The sequence below is a fragment of the Frieseomelitta varia genome, unplaced genomic scaffold, assembly GCF_011392965.1.
Source record: "Frieseomelitta varia isolate USP_RPSP 00005682 unplaced genomic scaffold, Fvar_1.2 scaffold_229, whole genome shotgun sequence".
NCBI lineage: Eukaryota > Metazoa > Arthropoda > Insecta > Hymenoptera > Apidae > Frieseomelitta > Frieseomelitta varia.
The window spans coordinates 468,257-493,780 of record NW_025109956.1 but is presented as its reverse complement, the minus strand read 5'-3'; the positions used below and the strand labels follow the sequence as shown (position 1 = coordinate 493,780).

The 25,524-nt window shown below is 27.6% G+C and overlaps 1 protein-coding gene across 2 annotated transcripts in view; it reads left to right on the top strand.

The window, feature by feature from the left end:
* Nucleotides 1–25,524, top strand: part of LOC122527639 (tachykinin-like peptides receptor 99D) — a 213,685-nt gene that overhangs the window by 121,910 nt on the left and 66,251 nt on the right. For both annotated transcript variants that reach the window (XM_043652000.1, XM_043651999.1), the window contains exon 2: nt 1,302–3,706. In XM_043652000.1, the coding sequence (XP_043507935.1) occupies nt 3,261–3,706 (446 nt within the window). In that variant the 5' untranslated portion in view covers nt 1,302–3,260. The remainder of the gene's footprint in view (nt 1–1,301; nt 3,707–25,524) is intronic.

The window sequence follows — 25,524 nt, the reverse complement described above, 5'->3', positions numbered from 1 at the left end:
TACCATGATTGGCAAATGTTGCTTCGTCTGTAAACAACTCTACATCCGCAAGTAAAATAATAACATTGGTAATAATAACATTTACAAACATTATCGAATCCTCTGACGATACTCTGACGCAGTTTTCATCCTCGAGACAAATTATCGTAAAATATCTCTTTAACCATTAGGTTTAGGATCAATGTGGTTTAATACTTTTTTACTTGGAAGTTAATATTCTTTCAATCTATGATGAAGAAAATATATGAGCCAATTAAAAAAAATAAAGATGACTGAAAATTTCAAAAATACTCGTTACATATAAAAAATTGATACGCCATATTTTACCTCCTTTAAAATCATACACTTTTGTATTAAACAATTTTTCATTAGACGCATAATTTAAAAGTTATTTTCAAGTGTATAAGTTACGTGAGTCACTCGTATTGCATTATAAAAAAATTTAGATTTAAGAGTTTAGCAATTTTTCTGTGATCATAATTATTTTTATCTAAAGAAATAATTTTTTCTCACACATGCACTGGTGTTTCACTGTTCGATAAATTACAAAAGAAAAATTTGTAAAATGATTTAAGACTTTAATTGTATATCGTTAAGCGCTATTCTTTTCAAAAATCTTGTAAGAAATGAAAAAGTTATCACTCTCTATTGAATTCTCACTCAAAAAAGCAATAAAAGTAAAAATATAGCAATGTTTATGTTTTCTTCTAAGTTGATGTTTTACATACAAGCAACTTAGCAATAACGTTAGAGAGCTAATTTATATTTTAATACGAATTCATATTTTCATTTGCTTCTGCAATTTCATTCACTTCTATTCTTTGTAATACATGCCCTGAAATAAAGAGTAGTACTATTATTATAAAATTAATAAATTCTTCGTTTCTGCAAGTCTTCGAAGATAATGACTATTACATCCGTCGTCACTTTTTCTCTCGCTATTTAGTGAGAATATGTTTATTAAATATATCTAATAAATTTAAATATATTTATTAAAGATTCAACTTAAGTAATAGAATTAATACATATATATTTATAAAAATATAGAAAAATTAAGCATCAACGATCTAAATATAAATAAATTTACTATACATATGTATTTTTGTATGCGAGAATATTATCCAGATATTTTCTAGAATATATGCGTATGTATACAACGAATCTGATTTAACATATAATTTAGAAGATGAAAAAAGAGTAATAACTTGTTAAATAAGAGAGGAAAACTACAAGTTTGTTAAAATTGTTTAAAGTTGAAACGATACCAAGACTGCTATTTCATTTGTTAATTTATGTTGCAGATTTGGAATCTCTTCCATGAAGAACGGACATAATAAAATGTTGCAGAACAGAAGTAAATGAAAGGATAGATGCATAGTACTGATTCTGAGATGTATAGATTCAAGTAAGAATCGTCGGAAACGCCGGTAGAATGAGCATGACCATAAACAGAAGCATTCTTGTTCTCGTTCGAAATGGCAAATATCTTCAAATAAGTTTCTACTAGATCCTAGATATAAGAACGGTTGTTCATGGAAAAATTTTATAACTTTGTGCGATATTTTTCATGGATCGATGTGATTCTGACAGGATTGAGTTTTATCGCGATACAAAGATGCTTTTCCATTTGTGCGATAAACAACAATTTCTGGATTCGTTTATAACTCGAGCAGATGATCTATCCGAAGATATTAATACGGAATATCGTTTAAGAACTTTCACTTTCCGAATTAAAAGTCAAGATTCGACAGAGAATTCTTGAGAAGTCAGATTTATCTTAAGCTGAGAGAAAAATATTTGAATTGTATGAATCTCGAGATTGATGAAAAATTAAGGAAAGTGCTCGAAGCGGTTACGCAGGAAACGAGACGAATCTTGTTTCATAACGAAAACTGTCTTAACGGAAAATAAGTCTTTTCTGATAGCTACGAAGTGAAAGGAAACGGTGATGAAGCTAAATTCGCATTAAATAAAAACTACGTAGATACAAGGACATAAAGGAAATTAGAAACGATGAATTTGCTCCAAAGAACTAAAGTGAATATAAAGACATGAAGGCAAAAAAAACGAAAGCTTCGTCGATAGAAGATCTCACTCAGTTTATATTTGTTTAAATATTTTGAAATATAAATGAAATAAAGTAAAATTTGCCAACAGTGTCCAAGATACTTATTTAGGCGAAGAGGAAAGAGTCGACAGAATTCGAGAAGAGAAGATTTCTTTAACAATGTAAGATAACAGTTTCTAGCAAGAGGCCGTGAAATTCGCAATCGTAAAAAGTGAAAATACTCCTTTCATTACGATGAAACGTGATAAGAAAACAGAAAAAAATGCACATGAGAAGAAAAAAATCTAGCAAAAAAATTAATCACAAGAAAGAATTCATCGAATGACATTGCTCCAAAGGAAAAGCAATGAGCTTCTTAATTAAAATTCGGGCTTCGAGCTTCTTACTAAAATTACACGTATTCATTCGATAAAAGAAAGAAAAAAAACGGTAGAAAGAATTCTCATCTTCGATAGTCTGAACCGTTATATCTGAAATACTGATATTCGGATGAAAAAAATCTTGTTCACCGTATAGAGATAACCCACGAAAACAATACGAATTGATCCAGTAGGTCAATGGCTGAGCCCTTACTTGTTAGTCGAATGGAAGCCTATTAGAGGCGGTCGTGCGTGAAACAAAAGTGGAAGCGAGCATCGTCGAGGTGAGTCGACTATGCCAATTGTTCAGCTTCGTCTCTGTCGCAGACCAAATCTACATAATATGGCAATAAGTATTATCAATTTCTTCATAGCTGTATTGATACAGAATAAATGAAGCATATTCCTATCTCTGCGTACACTACCTCTGGAATTGGCAATTGCTACAACTGAAGGATAGTAAAAAATAACAAAAACTATTAAACGTTTAAGTATAATGATTAATATAGAAAGAATACGTTCTTGTTTGGCACATGTTAAATCGTAGAAGTGATTTAATACAAGTGTAACTCGTGAAATATCAAGTGATTTCAAATATTTAAATTATGTTCGTCCTAAATCTCATCAATTGAATTAAAATATGGTGGTAATGTCTTTAAATTACGATTTGTGATTATGTGTGTACGAGTATTGTTCTTAATAAAAAAAGCTAAGTGCCGATAATAAATAAGAATTTTAAATAAACGCGTAAAATCGTACTTATTCGGTCTAAATCAAGTGAATATCAAGAAAAAATATGTGTATTTAAAAATTTACTGTTAATCACTAAATTAATGAAAAAAATGCAGACCCTCGAAGTTTTCATGAATTCGACTCCTGACCCATGGAATATGACATCACTATTGGAAAATTATACTTATTACAATAACACAAACATTACAGATTTACAATTGAGAAATCAATTTATACTTCCATGGTGGAGACAAATGATTTGGACATTGTTGTTTGCGGGAATGATCGTCGTGGCAACTGGTGGCAATCTGATAGTCATTTGGATCGTGTTAGCGCATAAACGGATGCGCACAGTCACTAACTATTTCTTAGTAAACTTGAGCATCGCAGATGCGATGGTATCTACACTGAATGTCACGTTCAATTATATCTACATGTTGAACAGCCATTGGCCCTTTGGCACACTGTATTGCAAGATATGTCAATTCGTCGCTGTACTTACTATATGTTCCAGTGTCTTTACTTTAATGGCAATTTCTATAGACAGGTAAGTGTGTTGTTCTTAATCAAAGCTGGAATCGTTTACTCCAGAAAAAACACTGTTTTTTATAATGTATATTCCATATACACACTTTTGTATTTACATTTATGTATTCATTTCATTTCTAGGTTTAATAAGAAACAATAATTAAATTCACAATTAGAAAAGATACAAATCATTTTTCTATTAAGTGGGCGCTATTTAATTAGCTCATTTGCCAAATCGATTAACTTCATAAAACAAAAAGTGGAAAAATGTGATGAAATAATATACATTGTTTTTAAAAGTTCCCTTTAAAATGTGAATTCAAATAAATATTGTAAAATATATAAATGCAGATGTACTTTTATCTAACGATATATAAAATGAATAAGATAGAATAGCCTTGGAGCAATCGTTATTAATATTACAATTTTTGCGTGACTAAAAGAGTTAATCGATTTGACAAGTGAAAAAAAGTAATAATATCAAATAATATTCAAATTATTTTTTTTATTACAGAAAAAGATCAGATTATCATATATTTTTTATTAAAGAATTTTCACAAAAATGAATAATAACTGTTCTGTTACAATATATTGTTATTTGTTATTGATTCATCAGCAATAGCAATCATGTTTAATAGGAAGAATGAATTTTAATAGAATTTTACACAATTTTAATTTCCGTCATATCTTTCCTCTTCTCTTGTCACAGTTCTACCTATAGAATATAATAAAAATTTTGAATCTTGGTTGAAGTCATATTTAAATTGTATGATTACGTGGGATGATTACGCCTTTCTAATTTTATCCAGTGCATCCACTGGTAACTTTTTAATTATTACTTTTCTATTAATGATAGAAATTTCTAAAGGTTTTGTCGAGAAAAAATCCTGATGAGTCATTTAAATTACATTAGATGCTTTCTTTTTATTGGTGTTGATTATATTGTACCAATCATCTGGTGAAAAAATGTTTCGAATTTTTTTCGCATGTGACTCGATAATGGCAAAATCTGCAAATAACTATGTCCACTTACCAAAATTTCATTTTAATTAACTCAGCTCTTATTTCTGAACTTTGAATCAATTTCAATAAACCTAAGACAGTTTGGATATTTCTATTTTATCTAATACGTGAATTTGAATATGTTATTATTTTTTTTGTTTAAAATTTTTAGCATAAATCTTTATATATTTTATTGGGCATGATGAAATTTTTTGAGACCCACGAGATCCTTCCGTTTCTGGCCAAACAAACATGTGGCTTAAATTTTTATTAAAATTATGGCAACCGAAATTATAAACATATAAATATTGTTTATAATAAACTACCGATGTAGTTTAGGAAAGTTTAGAAAGTTTAGGAAAGGCTAAAGCTTTTTCTAAGTCAAAAGAAAATACAAAAATTTCTTTGGATGCTGCCATTCGATTTGCAGCCATAAGCCTGTTCAGCTCGTACTTGCTATAATTCACAAATACTTGATTCTATGACAGTTAGACTGCAACTGACTAATTTATTTTACTTTATTTCTGATGCTACAGCACTAAACAATTTACCGTTATCATTATAGCACTTGCTGCTGCATTATTGCAACGATTTATATTGGAGGATGGCTTGATTATTAGATTAGTCAGAATGGCTTCTGAAATAAATTATTTATTATTCGATGACCAAAGAAATTTTGTCATTTAATGGTATTAATTTTTATTATTAGGGAAATTTATTATGAATATAAAATGTTAGGACTCAATCAAGTGATTTGACACTTAAATTTAAAATAATTCAAAAAGTGGAGTTAATCGATTTGGTCTCAATCGATTTGGAACGGTTCATTTATTGAATTTATTGTCATCGTAAGGCATAAATATTTATATTTAAATCCAAATTTAAATTGAATGATATTTAAACAATAAGGGATAATCATAACTCAATCAGCTTAAATTGTTTTGTCTTAGAATTTGTAAAAATTACACCTTCGAAAATCTATTTATAATATAAATAGAATTTAAATAAAAAGAAGGAAATTGTTTATGAGAATTGATATTTTGTAAATGTAAGAAAGATTGTGATTTGTAGGAAATGAAAAATTATCCAATACTGATCAATTGTTAACACATAATCTACGAATTGTTCGCGCGCTATTACATAATGCGGATGACTTTTTTCACTAATAAGAATTTTAATAATATTTTATTAAAATAATTAGTGGCATATTTAACGTGTATAACAATAATAACAATGAGTATACAGAATGTTTCACATAATTTTGACACCTTGATTATATGAATATTATTCTTAATGAAAAATTTTTATATAGGAATTGAATGGTGTCAAGGAAGACATATTGCTATTAATTTTTTGTGGATAGATACATAAAGGTCATATAAAGTTCGTTTTTTTAAATAGAACTCTATATCTTTTTATATATCAATCGATGCAGCTTTTTATTTTCTACAAAAAAGAGTATTGACCTATTTATATCGAAAAATTAAGTTTAAAAGATATTTCAATCTTGATTCTATAAAATCTATTGAAAGATAGAAAGGAGTAGTATACATTGTTTTTTATACATTTTATGAAATTAAAATTAGAATATCTTCTAGTGATAAGCAAAACACGTAATATAAGTAATATAAATATTTCATTGAGTATTTCCATGTAGAATATAAAAAAAGCAAAATATGTGATTTTTCATTTTGGCTTCCCTAAAAAAATTTTACTATGAGTATTCTGATACAAACTGTTTTTCTAGTGTCAGATTTGCGGCGCAATTAATTTAAATGAAAAATTTTTTAAACTGCTATAATTTCGTAAAAAAGATCATATCTGTTTGATCGTATTTTAAAATATAAAGCTTCCATTTTGATCGTCCTGAATTTGTTTTTTTCTTTTAATTTTAATATCATATAGATAATAGAAAAATGTTCTTTCCTTTAAAAAGATTCAAATAAAAATTTTATTTTGTCATGATTTTGAAGATTGAAGTTTTCCCTCTACAGCGATTCCTTAAAGCTTTCGTAAAGTTGTACAATTTTTTTTTTTTTTTGCAGTTTATTTGAACAGGGATAGACGACAAAAATTCAAGAAATCCTAACATTTCGTCATCTAACCCTAATGTTCAAAGTTGAATAAAATGACCCAAAAAAAAAAAAAAAATCGTACAGCAACGTTTAAGGGTTCGTTGCAAAGAAAAAATTTTAGTCTTCAAGACCATTATGGATCAAGACATAAAAAAAAATTTTTTTATGTTTTAAAAAATATTTGAATTTACAAAAATAAAAGTAATCTTACTTTCTCATTTGCTACATCATAAATAAAAACATTTTTGAAGGAAAACTTAGGTCAATCAAAGAAATTCACGATTTACAGTAAATTAAGATTGAATAGATTGTTATATGATTTTCTTTCACGAAGTTATAACAGTATTTAAACAGTATCGATCAATTTTCATCATTATACGTTATGCTCTTCATTGCAACAATAATATATAACAGATAAAGTGATTAATATTTTCTTGATCTATACATTCAACGTATGCTATTTTGGAATTTTAGAAAAAGAGACTTCTACAAAAAAAGATGAAACAATAACTAAATGAACATATTTATAATTTATACATAAATTTATCCTTGTTTGAACCCTCATCTACGAACAAAATATCAGCGTACTATGTACCTAAATGCATAGTTAGCTATTATTTAAAAAATGACTTAGGATATGGGAAAAATTGTATATATTAAAATTATAGGAAATGGAATACTCTTTCAATTTTATTTGAACAAAATTTTGATATCATTTTGAAGACATTTTTCAAAAAGTCGAAAAAATCGAAAAGTTCAGAACCTTAAAACTCGGCCTACATTCTTTCAGGAATTAAAAAAATCTTTTGCACAGTTTATTTTAAAGGATAAAACCAAAAATGTTAAAAAAAAAATTATCAGGTGTAACTACTGAACAGCACTACTATATGACAAATGTTCAAAAATATTTCAGATTATGGTGGTGTATTATACACAAAAAGGCATTATAAAATTAAAACTTTTTATTACATTTAATAGATTAAAAATGATATATATAATAGGAAAAAATCATTTACACAAGGAGCAACGAAATATCAGCTTTAAAAAATAATTTTTAACTTCTTGAACATTAAAGTATTTAATTCCTCAAAACATCTAAAAGAATTGAGTAAATAATGTAATATATTACACACAATTATAATATTTATTTGCTCATTTAAATAAAGTGCTCGTTTAAATATATCATGAGAGGATTAACTTTGATCAGTATTATGTTACAGTCTCCTCTATTCTAATATTTTATTTTATATTATATATGTATTTCGTTGTCTCAAAGATTAGATAAATAAGACGTTTTAAATTGTAAATTATCCCATAGATCGCAATTATTTCTGAGAGCAGCATTGCAACGTTTATTCTGTCATAAACTTAATGGAAGTCCTATTATCAAGGATTATGATTTAGAACTTAACTACGACTTCAAACTGAATTACTCGAGGGTTGAAAGCCGATTAAATTTAATTTAATACCTAGTAATACGTAATAATTCGATTGGTTCAAACAGTTATTACTGAGAATCTTGGGGAAAAAACTTAAAGAATGAAAGCTGTAAAGCCACGCAAAAAATTACCCGTCTATAAGCTGGACGAATACATGTGTAATTGGCCTCGACTGTAGAAGGAAATACTTTGACAATTCATCGCTCCAGGAAAATAAATAACGCTCGACTTGGACAGCCGAAACAAAAGATGAAAATCACGATTTCAAAGATAGAAATCTAGCTTTCTGTGTAGCTAGTAAGCGGACATTCAAATCTGTACTGGACGTGCGCCGTATATGTGGAAACAACGTACAAAGGAAAGCAATTTACTGTTCACTACTTTTTCCTAAAATTGAATATTTTGTCAAACGATGTTTAGCTTAATAATGAAAAGAATCATCGATTGCTTATTCAATAATTATCTAATGTTTAAATAAATTCACGAAATTAAGCAAATTTTAGCTACAAAATTTTTAATAATTCGAAATATCATTAAAAATTTTTTAATTCATTTCGAAATTAATAAAATCATTATTTATATTACTATCACTACTGTATTTTATACTTTTATTTTTGCGTACGCACATGTACACAAGATAGGGACCCTAAAAAGAAAATGCTTTCTAATTTTATGTTGATTACACATAATGTTAACTGTTTATTGAATAATGTTATCTGTTTATTGAAATATATTAAAATAAATTTACAAAACTGAGCGGGAAAAATACTTATGCCGAAGTCTTCAGTAGAGTTGAGAATTTTGTGGACACTTCGCACGAGATCAATAACAATTCCGATTCAAGTTCGCAGACAAAAATTAAAAACTAGATTTTTAATAAGATATTCTTGACTAGAGTCATGAAGATTGAAAAAAACTTAAGAAACACCAAATATAAAGAACCAAAATCAAGCGATCAAGGAAACAAAAATTAATCGCTTCGCGTTGGTTCTTATATTTATATTCCCTATCGTTGCTGGTGGTAGAAATAATATCCTGCTACGATTGCAAAATATCACTTGTCCAATTTTCCAAAAATCTTGTTCTAAGATGCGGTCAGGTTTTCTAAGTACGATTGCTTCCAAATAGTGTTCGATATCAGTGCGATCGTTGCGTAAGAACAATATTAGCAGTTTTATTCCAAAAAGAATACAAAGATAGTGAAAATTTTGAACAGTATAATTATTACTGCATTGAACAGTATAATTATTGAACAGTATAATTATTAATCCAGTATCTGAGCGAGAAATTATCTTATCATGTTTTCATTTACTTTTATGAAAAAAAGTTATTTGACTGATTGGTACTGCGATCCTGGTTTTTCGCTCAGTGGCACTAATCGTTGGGCTATTCTGGCTAAAGTGACGGTTTTTCTCCCAACGGACAAACTTATATATAAGAACATTTATTTTTCGTATATTTCAACAATTTTTCTTGTTAATTCTCCAAACCAACTTCGTTTCTTTGTCTTTTTTTTATATATTTGAATCGATTCATTTAAAAACCAGATGTTTACTTAATAATCACCATCATATCCCAAATGTTACATCGAAATTAAATGAATGATTATATTTTTATTTGTTTATAAATAATGTTCATATTTAGGTAAGTAAAGTATTTAGGTAATCTTAAGAAATTTTCTAACTGTTATTTATTTGCTAGTATTTAAAATATATAAAAGAAAAATATTTCTAATGAAAATCAAAGATATGTCCAATAAATATGTACGAATGTATGATCGTACGATGTATAGTTCGAGTATTTCTTCTGACATAGAAATATAACAATACGAAACAAACAACAAATCCCTCTTACTTCGTTTCTTATTTTGTCCCCTCTTTTCCTACATTTTATTCACTGCTAATGTATAATTGAATAATAAATATATGAACGCTAATGTCCAGGAAAATTTATCTTGCTTCAAAGACAGATTAATTACAATAATTGTTTTCCAAAATGCTATGTAGTAACGATATAAATATGGACGATATACAAAATAAACATAATGACTAAAGAGAATGAATAAAGGGAAGTTGTATTAAAAAATTGAAACGAATGATTAGAAACAGCATTGATTAAATTTTGGACGGTTAGATATTTTTTAATATTGATTTATTATAGATTTTAATAAATTAACAATGCATGGTATTTATAATGTATTGAAAATATAAATTAAAGCTGAAAGTTCTTTTACATCTATTTCAAATTTTAAATCATATTTAAAACGGAAATATATAGTAATAATTAATATGCTCACTATATCCATACAAAAAGGCTATTATTTTTTATTTTACGTTATTATTTGAAGTTATCATTTAAAAATAATTTATTTCTTAAATAATATATTGCATCCATTCTTATTTCAAAATAGGTATCTTTGTTACTTTACTTGGAGTAATTATTTATTCCTTTCGTTTGGTATTTTCATTTCAAATAAAAAATATTAAATTTTGTGCATAAATAAATAATCAATTTTTTGCCTGATGCAAAAACGTATCTGCTAATGTAAATGCTAGAGAAAATTTAAGATATTTAAGATAAAAAAAAAAATAGTTTATTGCGTTTTCCTATTCTTCTTCAAGAATTTGCGAAAATTTTTTTAAGAAATGTATTTTTGGTAATGGTAATTTTTTCGGTCACGATCAAGTATATATAGATAGACCACAAAACGATATCGAATCGGCGTCGATGATTTTCAATAGTTCGATAGCCTCGTGACTAGATATATCGAAGAATTATGCTTCAACGATTCGAAGAGAAGAGCATGAATATGACTGTGACACTGCCGATAAATGATAATATACGTTATCGAGACTGCTGTAAGGGAAACTCAGGTTTCAGAATTTCTGGGAAAACGAACGGCACAATTCGTAGTGAAAATGTATAATATATATAATCAAAGTCGACTAAACTCGAGTTTTTTAAACGAATGTCATATTTATTATTTTAAAATATTATTTGTACAATTTTAAATATCAATATATTTTGTATAAAATTTATATTCGTTTGGAAAATAAAGGATAATTCTATATAAGATAAATGGATTAATAATTAAAATATCAACTGAATAATTAAATGGATTTTTAATGATCTAAGACGAAAAGAAATGATCTTCCTTAAGATTTTAAAGTCTGTTTGCTAGAATCAAGTACGAACGAATTCTTGCATAAGTATTTCTTTCTTGATTAAACAAATTTCATTAAAATAAAAATGAAAATTCAAAATTGTCTTTGTCAATAAAAATTGAAAATCATTTAATATAAAACGTAATTATTTTTTAAGAAAGCGTATGAGTCGTCTTTTCTAGAAACTTTTTTAATATATATCTTGTATAAATCTAGAAAATAAAATGAAAGCAAATTATCCGTAGATAGATAACAAACATTGAAGGAGAAACATGAGAAGCTTCTTGCTCATCATTTTTCATCTCTTATTCGTTTCCGCTGCTTTTGTGGTAAATTCTTCTTTGAACGCGTCAAGTTATTCAATTTTTTTTTTTTTTTTTTTTTGGAAACAACTAATGAATATTAAGTGCTAAATGTTAAGTAAGATTAATAAAACTATTGCTTTGAAATCCTTGCATCATAAGTAAGCGATATATCATAATGTTGTGATCTGTTGATTTAAATAGATGAAGAAAATGTCAAAATGTCAAGTATTAACTGAAGTATTCATTTTCTGTAGATAAACTGAACTTGTTCATGTTCAAGCCTAATTTTTTTTATTGTTTTAATGTATGTTATAGAACCATTCGTTAAGCAAATAATATTTTGGAAACTTTTCTGGAAGAATAGGGAAGAAAAAGAAGAATTTGAAAAGAAGAAATTTAAGAATATAACAGAATTTAAGTTTTTAATTCTTCTTGATATGATTTATCTGCTTATAAAACAAATATTATTGTTGGCTTAAATATTACAATCTTTGAAGCATATTAAAGCATAGGTCACATTGAAATTATCGACACTGTTAACAACTGATAACAACATTAACCGACAATTTCATTGACAATATCTTTTTCCGACGACAATACTAACCGACAATAATTACAGTTAATCTCATTGATTTCTTATTTTTTTCTATAATGATTTGGTAGTGAAGAAATAAATATAGTTAAGTAGATAAATTAAATATAATTAAATAGATAAATTAAATATAGTTGAATAGAAAATATATTGTTGTGTTTATGTGTATTAACATATGTTGAGTATAAAATATACAAATAAATACAATATATTGTACAAAATACAAAACATATGAAATATTAAATACATATTACTTTCCAGAAATTGAAAAAAGAATAAGTAAAATGCAGAATTTCGAACATAAGTCATTGCAACGAGAGTACTTAGTACGTTGAATTTATTATAAGGTAATAATGTAAAAAATTGATTGTATTATATTCTTGGCGATTTATTACAATTCTCTAGTTCCTTTTTCAATTTATCTTTACTGAACCTTTTTTTTTTTACTGGTTCTTCGATTGCAAGTTTTTCCAAAGTAATTTCACCCTCTGCTTGCTCTTCTTATAAGAGAGCCCTACTTATAAGAGAGAATATACCGGAACCTACCTTACAAGCATTATCATCGTCGACGCCACGATTTTACTCTATATTTTGTTCTTGGTAATTGGAATATATTGATACCATCTACCGACTACATTTTTAGTGGAAATAGTGAACGAAAAATTTGATCATTATGTCTTTTTCTTGTATCATGCCATTTATACACATAATACTTATCAAACTATACAACATTGTTATACTGAAACGGAAGTAGAAATTTCACTTCAGTTGGAATTTTTGATGATTTTAAAAACGTTAGATACAGAAAATGCCTAATTACAAGAACTAAGTATTTCATCGATTCCATATTGTCGTACGAACCTATTCTTCTGCATTATACGATATAAATTGGCAAAAATGAGAAAGTAGCCTTTCAGTTTCATATTAAGAAACACTGTCTTTCTCGCGTTCATCTCAGCAACTTCAAAATAAACTTAGGATTTAATGAAACACCTTCTTTTCAACTATAGAAAGTATTATTTTATGAAAATAGGAAGTTTTTTAAATATGCCCTCCATTAACCAGCATTTGTTTTTATGTAAATTTTTTAAATTTCCTTTCATTGTAAATAGTGTAATACACTATTACTTCCTTCTTTTATAATTTTCCAAATTCTCCATTCAAAACCTTAGATAATTCTTCAGGTAAATATTTCTGACATACTTTGAGGGTTTGTAGAATTATTTTTTCACGTACTACATATTGCATTTGTTCAGTAGTTAAATGTGTATTCTCTATTAGATGTATTCAGATGCATTTCTTCGTAGTTATATTCACTGTAGTTATATTTATAATAATGACGCATGGCTTTTCATTGTTGTTTATTGCCAATTCATTAATTTTTTTTCAATACATCATAATTAAAAGTCTCAGAGGCATGACTGTGCTTCAATGGATTGAGTTTTCAAACAATAATAATTTGTTATTCAAGTACACCGTATTAACTGTAGCCGCATATTCATAACTGTTACCCGTTTTTCCACTTTGCTCATAAATCATTTCGATTTCTACTTTTGTTATAAATATAACCGTTAATATAAATTTTTACGTTATTTTTTATTAATAATATTAGCTGTGAAATAACAGATTCACTGTTCTCTGTAGATAGAGAAGACATCTTTTTAACAACAATCGCACAATTCTCATAAGTTTAGTTATATTAGGTTAGCCAGAATGCGTTGCAAATGTGCAAATGAAAGGCGAATTTTTCATGCAAAACAAAAATTTTATAACATTGTCCATTTTATTCGATTGATCTTTTGCCACCTTTCAAACAACTTTATCCGCGTTCAAAAAATTTTTTATCTTTTTTGACAAAAACAATTGCAAGAATGATTCGATATGAGCAGCGAAATTTAACAACATTCTGACACTGTCGTAATTTTTTCGACAAATTCAAAGACTTTTTCATCAGACACATCAGATAATTTTTTATGACCTTGCGCAGCCTTTTTTTCCTTTTCGAAAGTAGTAGTAGCAATATATAACGAAAATGTTTCTTTTTGATTTTCTATTTTGAAATCAACGCCAAACAAATAATTGTTAACGAGATCGTGCATTTCTTCTTCTAAAATAAGCGTGAACAATGCACACAATGAATTTAAAATGAAATATATATATATATATAAAATATCCATCATAGATGGGTAGATAGATATATATGTCCATCTGTTAAAAAAATACGCAATTACTTTTTGGCCAATAACTTAGCTGGATACACTCTAATTGCAAGCAATATAGGCAAACACAGCGAACAGTCTGATGAGTCGAAATATTGGAAACAGAAATGCAATAGGCTAATGTTATTATCTGTCGGTGCCATCGGAAGAAACTGTTGTCGATTAATGTTGTTATCGATCAAATCTAGTATCGTTGAATTGTTGTTGGTCAAATTTAGTATCATTGAATTGTTGTCGTTGATTTCAATGCGACCATTAAACAGATGTTCATGAATTGCTGATTTTTACCAATAGGAAATGAATGAATTTATTTTTTATTTAAAGAAACTTTAATTAAAAATTAAAATACGATGAAGAATAAAAGGAAATCTATCAATTAAAATTATTAAACAATAAGGTTTAGTTATTCGATATAAATTACTGCACGAAATTTTTAAAGTCAAGTATTTTCATTTTTTTAATCCTTAATTTAATTTAATTTAATTTTGATGAAAATAATCTTGTAAAAAATTAAGTCGACAAATTCAGTCTACCTACAGAGATACCTATGTATATGTGTTATCGATCGCATAAGTTTCATTTATTCAGGACAAACCACGATGTGGAATTCAATTTTCTTCAACGTTTCTGTCGGGTAGAGATTGCCCAATAGAAGTGTGTTAATAACAGAGACCCGAGTCCTAATATTGATTGAAATCGAAAAGAGGAATTGTTGATAAAGAGATGAGAATCAAATCGAGAAATCAGATAGATCTCTACACTTCCTGATAGCGTAGTGGTGTTAATTATCAGCTATGATAATACTTTTAAATTAGCAATTAGAAGCAAGGTCGTTTAAACTGATTTATTACAAGCAGAGAGCACATTCGACATAGCAATAAGAATTCGGTGCTTATAGGATACGTTTTAAATTTTGTAATATGTGAAAGGGAATATCGAACACATTTGCAAATTCGATATACAATAAAATCGAAATACAATATCCAAATCATCAAAATCGAAATCGAAATTCATCAAATACACATCTTCTAATTTAACGGTAATTCTGACAATGAAATGTTTAAATGAATTCTACAGACTCACTTTATTGCTATATACACATCTATCTATCTACAAGCTTTCGATTAACCAGAAAATATTAAATAGATAGTAGTTGAATTTACTTATGTTCAATAATGTTATCTTAAATTTCGGAGAGAATGCATTTGTATTTCTAATAGATACATCTATTTAGCAAAAATATACTAAAGCCAGATATCTACAAACTAATGATAGCAAGTTCTTACAATAAGATTATTCAGATTAAAATCTTGACCTAGCAAGAAAATTTATAACAGAAAAATATTGTAGTCGGTAGAGTCATTCCTTAAAATTAATAATAAAAATAGCTTGTAAAACTTATTTGTCTGTTATTTTTTATTTTCATTTACGAAGAGCCATGAAAATATTAAAAAAATTGAACGCTTACCAAATAGAATAGGGGATAATAAGAAACAAGGGTAATAAGATTTTTTCTTATGCTTTATTTATAAATCTAAAAATCTAAAAGAATTTCAAGACACTTAACATTACTAACTATGCTATGAAAAATTCATTGGCATCATTTATATTTTTTACAAGTATATTTTTATTCGAACATCTACCAAAACCTGTATGAATTTTACTGATTAAATGTTTGCAATTTTTAATATATAAAATTTTTCCTAATTTTGGTAACATACTTTGTTAAAAACTTTTTACTTCAGTTTGTAAGGAGTTTAAAAATTTAATTAAAGAGTTTTCAATTTATTTTTCGTTTATAAGAATGAGGATAAAAAAAGTCATGTTTCTTATTACCTCCAAATATTTTTTGGATGTAACAAGAAATATTATTGATATAAATATATTGATTTAAACTTTAATAAACAAGGTTTTGCCTACCTGTTTATTGAGATAAAAATTCTACTTCAAAGAAAAATCAACTTACAATACCTCACAGTAAACACTTAATGAAGAATTATTGTTCTCTGAAACAATTTTGCTTACCTTTCCTATATATGTTTACATTCATTAACTTTTCAAATTTTTCAATCGTCAAGTGTTATGTGAAATCGCAAATTACATTGTCAAATCACAAACGAAATATGTTTACATTCATTAACTTTTCAAATTTTTCAATCATCAAGTGTTATGTGAAATCGCAAATTACATTGTCAACTCACAAACGAAATATTTTATTCAAAGCTACAGATGATTTTTCTTTTTTCAGAATAAAATTTTTTTATCAATTTTTTGTTTATCTGTTTGATACTTATTATTATATTCTAAAAAAATATTTTTGTAAATTAATAATCAGTTTTACAGAAAGAAACTTGTGTTTAAAACTTTTTATACTGACTTTTGCTAACTTTATTTTCATTACTTTGTAAAAGAAACGAAAATAAAAATGTAAAAAGAATTATGGTAATAGTATGTATAACTACACTTTAATATGTATGATGTTTCCCTTAATTCTTCAAGAATTTTTACTAGTACAAGAGAAAAATGGGAATTATCAATGCATAATGTAATAAGAAATAATATTTATTTCCTCTGTGATTTAATTAATATTTTTTTCTTATAAACACTTAGATGAAATGTTCATCAGGTAAAAAAATTAAAGTTTCAGTTTCAGAGCATCTGCTGTGTTTTGTATATATCTTATTACCTCATCTGTTTCTTGAGAATATTTCCCATTCTTCCCTGATATTTACTTTAAACGGTACCAAAGAATTTTAAAATGAAGAAATATACATAACTGTAATGTATCCAATTTAACTTTTTTACAATGATAATTTATTTAATGCTTTAAAACGTTCTTTATTAGAAATAAGAATAAAAATGTAGGTAGCTAATGCAATGATAATGAATGAAAACGTGAAATAAATAACTAAATGCTATGATATCATTTTTGAATATAGCTTATTGACTGCTGTCGCAATTGATTGCCTTCTTTCATATTCTTTCAAATCCCTTTTAGCTAACAAAGATTAAAAGATATATTTCGCAGATACGCACCAATAGAGTGGTTTTTCAAGTATTTATTATGGCAAAATTTCAACATTTTTAAATTTTAAATATAAAATATAAGATGAAATTCTTCTAGTAATTAGTATATTGAAATATATATAAAAAAAAAAAAAAAAAAAAAGCGCAATGTCGAGAAAATGTACGAAAGAAAAGATTTTTAACTTTATCGTCGCAATTTCATAAATTAGAGAATTGTATGCTAAAATACAGCTTCTACATAAATGTACGATGAATACATAGAAAGAAATGATAGGATGGAAAATATGTTATAGATAACAAAAATGCTTTCTCTCTCTAATGTAGAATTTCTTATGAGTATAGATGAGAAAGTGACTTTCTCTGTCATTGTTTATGCTTTAGAGAAAGAATGCAATAAGTACGATTCGACATCATTATCGCATCTTTTTCATACAAATATTTTAGAAAATTACCTTAATTTTCAAATTTTTCAGTAAATCTTACGTTTTCGTTTGACCGGATTTCAGAAATTTAGATAAGTAATATTGTTTAACAATAATGACCTTATGAAATGAAATAATTTAGAATGAAATAATCATTCATTATTCTTAACAAACTTGCTTGTTATTTATTAAACCTGTTGAAATTTTTTGTTCGAGATGATATAATAACTAAATAAAAGAAATTAATACGATAATTTAATATTATAAATACGTATATACTGCCACTCAAAAGTCTTAAGACACTTTTTTGTTTTGATAAGATTCAGTATTTGAGCCGCTCGTTTATGAAATCGATTAACTGCAGAAAAAAAAAGAAAATAGAAAAATTAAGAACATAATATACTTTATAAAACTTGATAAGATAGTATAGTTTTTTAAAATTCTTTTGTAAAATTTGAACTCAAAGAAATCTGTGAAGTATTTACAGTGGATACAGAAAGTATTCGTACACTATTTAAATTCATTTCCAGTAAGTACCGACAATTTTTCGTCAGGTGTACAAATATTTTCTGTATCCACTGTGTATTAACACTAAACAGATTCCTTGTTGTATGAAGTACCATTAAATTTTTTCTGTTTTTGAAACAAATATAGTACCTACTTGTTTGTGACTTTTGAACGACAATATATTAGTATATTTTTTATTATAACATAAAAATTATTATACAATAATTAATTACTAATTATTTGCATATTGACATATTTATTATGGTTAGAAAATATTTAAATACTGTTGTTAAAATTAAATACTTATTGTTAAAATCACTAAATACTTAAAGATAAAAAGAAAATATACTGCTCACAAAAATTAGGACATATTTCAAAATGAATATGAAGCGATAAAAAAACGGATTTGATTTTTTTTTATTAAACAAGAACATCAGAAAAGCAAACGACAAGCCAAAGAAAATTGTTCGATTATGTAAATAAGATGCAAAACCAATTTTTATTTTATTGGTAAAAATGCACTATACAAGTGGCTGAAAGTACTGAAGTACTGAAGTATCTACACGTTCCCTAATCTTGAAAATGCATCCTGCAATTTTCCAGTCCTTGCAATGCTCCTGCAACACGATTTACCCGAAGCCTGGAGAATCATAGGACATCTTGAAGCTGGTCAAACACAGACGATAGTGACAACAGCACTTGGAACATTTCAAAGCATAATTAGCAAACTGTGGAATTGCTTTCAAGAGACTCGCACAATACAAAGAAGACAAGGGTAAGGTCACCCATCTGTCATAATAGCAAGAGATGACCGCTACTTGACCTTATTGGCAAGAACGAATTGGCGCAGCAATGCAACAGAGCTGTGGGAACAATTTCTTGCTGCCATTAAACGACAGATATGCAGCCAGACTATACGAAATCAGCTCCATTGTGTTGGACTGCATGCTCGGCGACCATGGTATGCATTCCGTTATCTGTTGAACACCGTAGAACCCGTAGAAGGTGGGCTGATGAGTATTGTCATTGGACCCGTGATGAGTAGTCAACTGTCTTCTTCTCTGATGAACCACGGTTCAATCTGTAGTCTGATTATCGTGTCTTGATCTGGCGTGAACAAAGAACATGGGAAACTCTACGAGAAAGGGACTCCTTCGGTAATGGTGGAATCATGGTGTAGGCTGGCATTGGTTGTCGTACCGATTTCCACGTCATCAGAAACGGATCGCTAACTGCTGTCAGATATCGAGATGAGATCCTGCACCCTATGTTGGAGCAGTTGAAAACAATTTTCTTTTCATGGACAATAATGCAAGGCCCCGTGTGCTTCTCGTAAAAAACATGCTTCAGCAGGCAGGAATCGAACGCATAGATTGATCTTCACGAATTCACGTTCTCCAGACCTGACTCCCATTGAACATGCTTGGGATGTACTGAGAAGACGTCTGGCAAATCGTCCAATGCTTCCCACAACACTTCTTTAGCTAAAAGGTGCCTTGGAACAAGAGTAGCAGAGAATCTCACAAGAACTGCTGGACAAACTGCTGACAATCCTGTCCATGCCCCATCGCTGTCAGTGTGTTTTGGCATTCTTGGGTGACCATGCACCCTACTGAACAGTCAGTGTGTGACACTCTCGTCCAATTTGATATAATTCTGTTCACCCTCACCAATATGTCACTTGCTACTCAATCACGATAATAGAGTTTGCATCTTATTTGCATAACCGAACAACTTTCTTTGACTTGTTTACTTTTCTGATGTTCTTGTTTAATTAAAAAAAAAATCAAATGCTTCCTTTTTTTTATTGTTTCATGTTCATTTTGAAATATCTCCCAATTTTTTTATACTAGAGAAGCATGTTAAGTTTAAGCAAAGAGTTAATAAGACTATAGCGAATAAGACTATAAGTGATTACAGATTGGTTAATCTTAACCAAATTGGAAAGAAGACAAACGTGCAAACAAAATTTGTTACATTCCACGTGATCCTTGATAGGATCAGTGACTCTTAAAATTTTTTCTTTTTCATGAGTTATGAGTTTACAAAAATGTTAGTCAATGCTTTTGTTAGCGCATCAATATGTACTAGTTGTATATGATTAAAATGATTGAATAAATTAAAAAATTGTGGATTGTATTTGGCACGCTAAATATCAAAGAATTATCTCTTTTATCTATATTATGCGATTACCACTGACGAACAAAGAAATTCTTAACTAACAAGAGATCAAACATATCTGATGAACTCCAAGCAGTCGAAGTTTTAATGTTATAATTGACGCTATTATATGCAACAAGTGTAATGGGTATGTTTGTAATATCGTTTTAAATTAAGTATATTTGCCATCGGTAGAATTTACACTAAGTATACATAAGTAAACAAAAGTATGAAGATTCACGTAAATCGAAATTCAAATGTGAACTTAAACCACAATTCGAATTTTAATCAAAATGCCTATGGTGCTATTTCCCGAGCATTGGAAAACCGATTAAAATTCCAATACCAATACGCTGTCGACGTTGGCGGTTCAATCGATTGAGGAAAACATTCCGATATTCGATAGGGAACAACGCGTGAATCTTAACGATTTAGTAACGATGTGAACATCAAATGCGATGTGAAATTAATTATTAAGGGCCTCAAGTTGACTTGTATGTACGTAGATGTGCGGTGTGCAACGCAGGTACGTGTATAATTTATAAACCATCATAAATAAAATAAAATTGTTTGAAATAAATAAGATAATGAAGATATATTTTTTTATATGTAATTATTGTTACGAAGAATTATCTTCTAAATGAAACCATTTCAAAAAAATTTAATAATTTTTACTAAATTTTTTTGAAATAGTTTCATTTTTATTTTAAAAAATCTTTACAGTTAAAAAACATATTGGTTTTAAGGAGTAAAATATTTTTACACGAGGTAAATTTGAAAATTTTTTGAATTCTAATCTTTTCCATCCCGCGCATTCTTTTCATCATATATAAAAATGTCACCGCCCATTTATTTTATCGAATAAAAATTCAATAATATTAACATTTTTTAAAAATTCAAAAATATGACGTATTCCTTTGGTTTAGAATGCAAGTGATGTTTGATTAGATAAGAATTTTGATAGATTTTGCTTGTTTTAGTTTTTTATTTAAATAATTGAAATGTCAGAATCTATTGAAAGTTATTATTTCTATCTTACTTTGAGAAAACATAAGATCAGAGATCTTTGATCAGATTCTGTAATTTATTGAGAGTATTTTGTGGTATAATTTGAATAGTTATAAAGTTCATTCTTTTATATACTATAGTAATATTATCGATAAATTTTCACAAAGGGTATTACTACAGAGAAAATATCATTGATTGCAAAAGCAAGGAAAGCATAACATTCTTAGGAGAGTCCGTTTTCTATTATGTGTGATAACTGCATACGGGCAATTATCAATTCTGATTCGTCTTATTTTAAGAAAATTTTCGATAAATATTAATATAATAAATACAAATATTTCTAGCAAGATTATATCTTTTAAATTTTGATAATATGTGGTCTCTAGACTGTTGTATATTTTTTCAATATCTGTACAAATGATGTTGTTTTTTTATTAAAGGCGATTTTTTATTTCAGATATCAAGTTTACCTGAAGTATTAATAAAATATTAAGTATTAATAAAAAATTAAGTATTAATAAAAATCTTTCTGTGCAATACATTGAATTCATTTATATACAGGATGTTAAATTTAAATAAGAACAATGGAATACTTAGAAAATATCAAGAAGTTCATGTTATCTTAAAAATGCTGTTATAAAAATTGTTTGGTATAAAAAGAAACATTATTTGATACAGATATTGCAATAGTCCGTAAAGTAATAACACCGATTTTAAGATAATTTTTTTAAAATGGAACATTATATTTATTTGTATTTATATGGTGATTTTTGAAAGACGTAAAAAATATCTATTTATGAACCTATGTCCTACATAGTTTAGTTTTCAAGTTATAAATAATTCAAGAAAGTGTTCAATGTATCCACTTCAACGTACTATTACTGCATGACTTGACACTGAATTCCATATTTGCTGGAAAATACCAAGTCATATCTAAAATAAAAAAATCTATTCTTAATCTATTTTTATAAATCGTGCATTGTTCATCTCAATTAAATACACAATATATTTTAGACTACATAAGAAATAAAGTTTAATGGAGAAAGTTGAATCTTGTTTAACTCATATCGATAGATATTTTTTGTAAATATTAAATAAAGTTTCGGCTTATTACGGTGTGTAGTAGCAGGTACTGAAACACACATTTCACAGTTTCTTCAATCATCTACAACTTGAAAACGTAGAATATAAATTCGTATGTCTTTTTCTCATTTTATTGTGTAGATTCATCATGGAAAGTATGAACATGCATTTAAGAATCACTCTTTATTAATATATGTTGTTATGGTACGATGGTGTCAAGCAATGACTCCGATTCACGCGCTGGTAAGACGGATAGCGACTGTGTGATGAGATAAGTATTATGAGATAATGTTACAATTCCGATATAAGACTGGAGATCGCGTTGAGTGAATTGTATTTTTTATGAGTGATAAATTCGCGTGTACTAGACGTCATACGGAATTATATCGATCATCTAACTAATTTCTAACGACTATTCATGTATTAGCGGTTACACTAACAGTAAGGAGAAATAGCAGTAATAGCCGAGATATGGCAATATAGTAGAAGACTAATAACCCGAATGTGACGGTATAACAAACTATAACTATAACTGTTAAACTATAACCCGAATTGTAATGATAACGCATTGATGTGATACGCATTCAATGGTTGTATTTACATACTCATTGTCAGTGATACGCACTGACGCACTGACTGTTGAGTATTGCAACTAACGCACTGACGACGCAGTGATTATATGTAACGACGCATTGATTTCCCCGCTGACGATGAGCCTGTTTTATAGGAAAGTGAAAATAGGCGAATGCAAGCCAATCACCGTTTTTAGATGACACCAAACATAGGGGCCGGGAAAGAAAACAATAAATTATCGCGAGATGGAGCGTGATAAATGTTAGGACTTCTTGCCAGCATAAAAAACGGATGTCCTTATCTAAAAGTAAAATAATGAATTATTTTATGTGGACAAGAAGCCTAACGTCTTTCATACACATAATTTTAATAATTAAAATTATAGGAAATTCCCCGAATTTATAGCAATTCATGTTATTGACCAAATATTGCAAAAATTGTTAAAAACATTGCACTAAATTTCCACTTATATTATTATTTATTTATTTACTTTACATTGCATCAAATAAATATAAATTATTAGAGAATATAAAATATATACATTACTCAAACTATAATAACATTATCATTAAATAGTATAATCAATAATAAAGTTAGAACGATGTGTAATATTATACATAGTAAAAATATTACAGTATAATTACTAATTAACATAGTGTTTAAATAAAAGAAAAGACTTAATTACAATGTTATAACTTAGAATATATATTTACGTCTTTGAGAAATTGGAGGAAATTCTCGTAAAATATTTCATTAATGAGAGTTAGATGGATCTCGTTGGAGAAACTTCCTAAATCTATTATAGGAAATCCTAAATCTATTATATAAGACGTTCTTGCAATTTAAAAGTTATTTCTAAAATAGAATTAAAATAATCGCATTTTTTTAGGTACATACTCTTTATTATTGTACATGTAAGTTTGGTGTGTCCAATTTTTACAATTATTTTGGTTAGAATAATTTAATCTCTTACTGGAAAGGAGTGTTGGGTTTTTATCAAATAAGTTTTCACGCATATTATGATTGTTAGATACAAGAATCTTTTTCCGAAAATCATTTTCTCCTTGTTTTAATTTTTTTTTTAAAGTTTGAAAATTCTTATGAAATAATAGCTCTTTGGCTGGATCTTAATTTTTTGTACATTAGAATTTTGAAAATCTATCGAAATATACTTGTTTGAGTTGATGTAATAATAAATTTGATATCTTTGGAATTTATTTTTAGTTTGTGTACTTCTTCAATGATATGTTGCGTTAGTTAGTATAGTGTGTCTTCAATGTTAATCTCTAAGAGAAAAGATTGCAATTTACTGTAAATTATAATTACAAACTTAAGCTCTTCTTTTGACAATTTTTTTTTTATATTATATTATATTCTTTTTTTATTATATTATATTATAATTAGAGTATTCAATTGGTAATTCAAATCGTCAATAATAAGTAAGTGTAATTAGCAAAAAACTTTGAATTCTTAAAAATAATGTTGTTAACATGTGATATCCGTCGAGATTTTGTAAATGAAACATTCTGTCGAGTTGAATTGAAGTCGGTAAAGTGGTCCAGAATTTTAAGAGAAGTCATTTCTTTCAAGTTTTCTGGTCTCTTTCAAAGTGAAAAGATACAATATATCCAAATTGAGATTATTAGAATTTCTTTAATATTTAAAGGTTTTGAAAGAAAGTAACTTTTTGTACCGATTTCAATGATCTTGATATATGTTTTTAAGGTCATCATTCTGAACTTTTTCTTGTATATCTACCGCCGCTCAGCCTTAGTTCCTGAAATATTTATAAAATTATATTTCATATATTTCAGGATAAACTTTACCAATATCAATAATTTCTGAATTTATAATGTTATATCTGGGAATGCACATATCAACGCCATTATTATACATACATATATCAAGCACTTCGAATGCATTATGAAGTCGGTCATAATGTGTTCAAGAGTATGTATCAGAATGTTAAAAAATGTTTGACGTGGCAATCACATTTGGATGCTACATTTTTAGATAGATGGAAATTTGTTTTAAAAAGTTACCGTAAAAAATGTTTGACGTGGCAATTACATTTGGATACTACATTTTTAGATAGATAGAATGGAAATTTGTTTTAAAAAGTTACCGTAAAATTGACTTTGAGCGTGATTTTCGAAATCAATCTTCTTCTTGCTGTATTGTATTCTACTCATACGGAGAAAAAGGAAACATGGAGCGCAAATGATGCGTTCTGGTAGAAAATTATAATAAGTATTATCGTA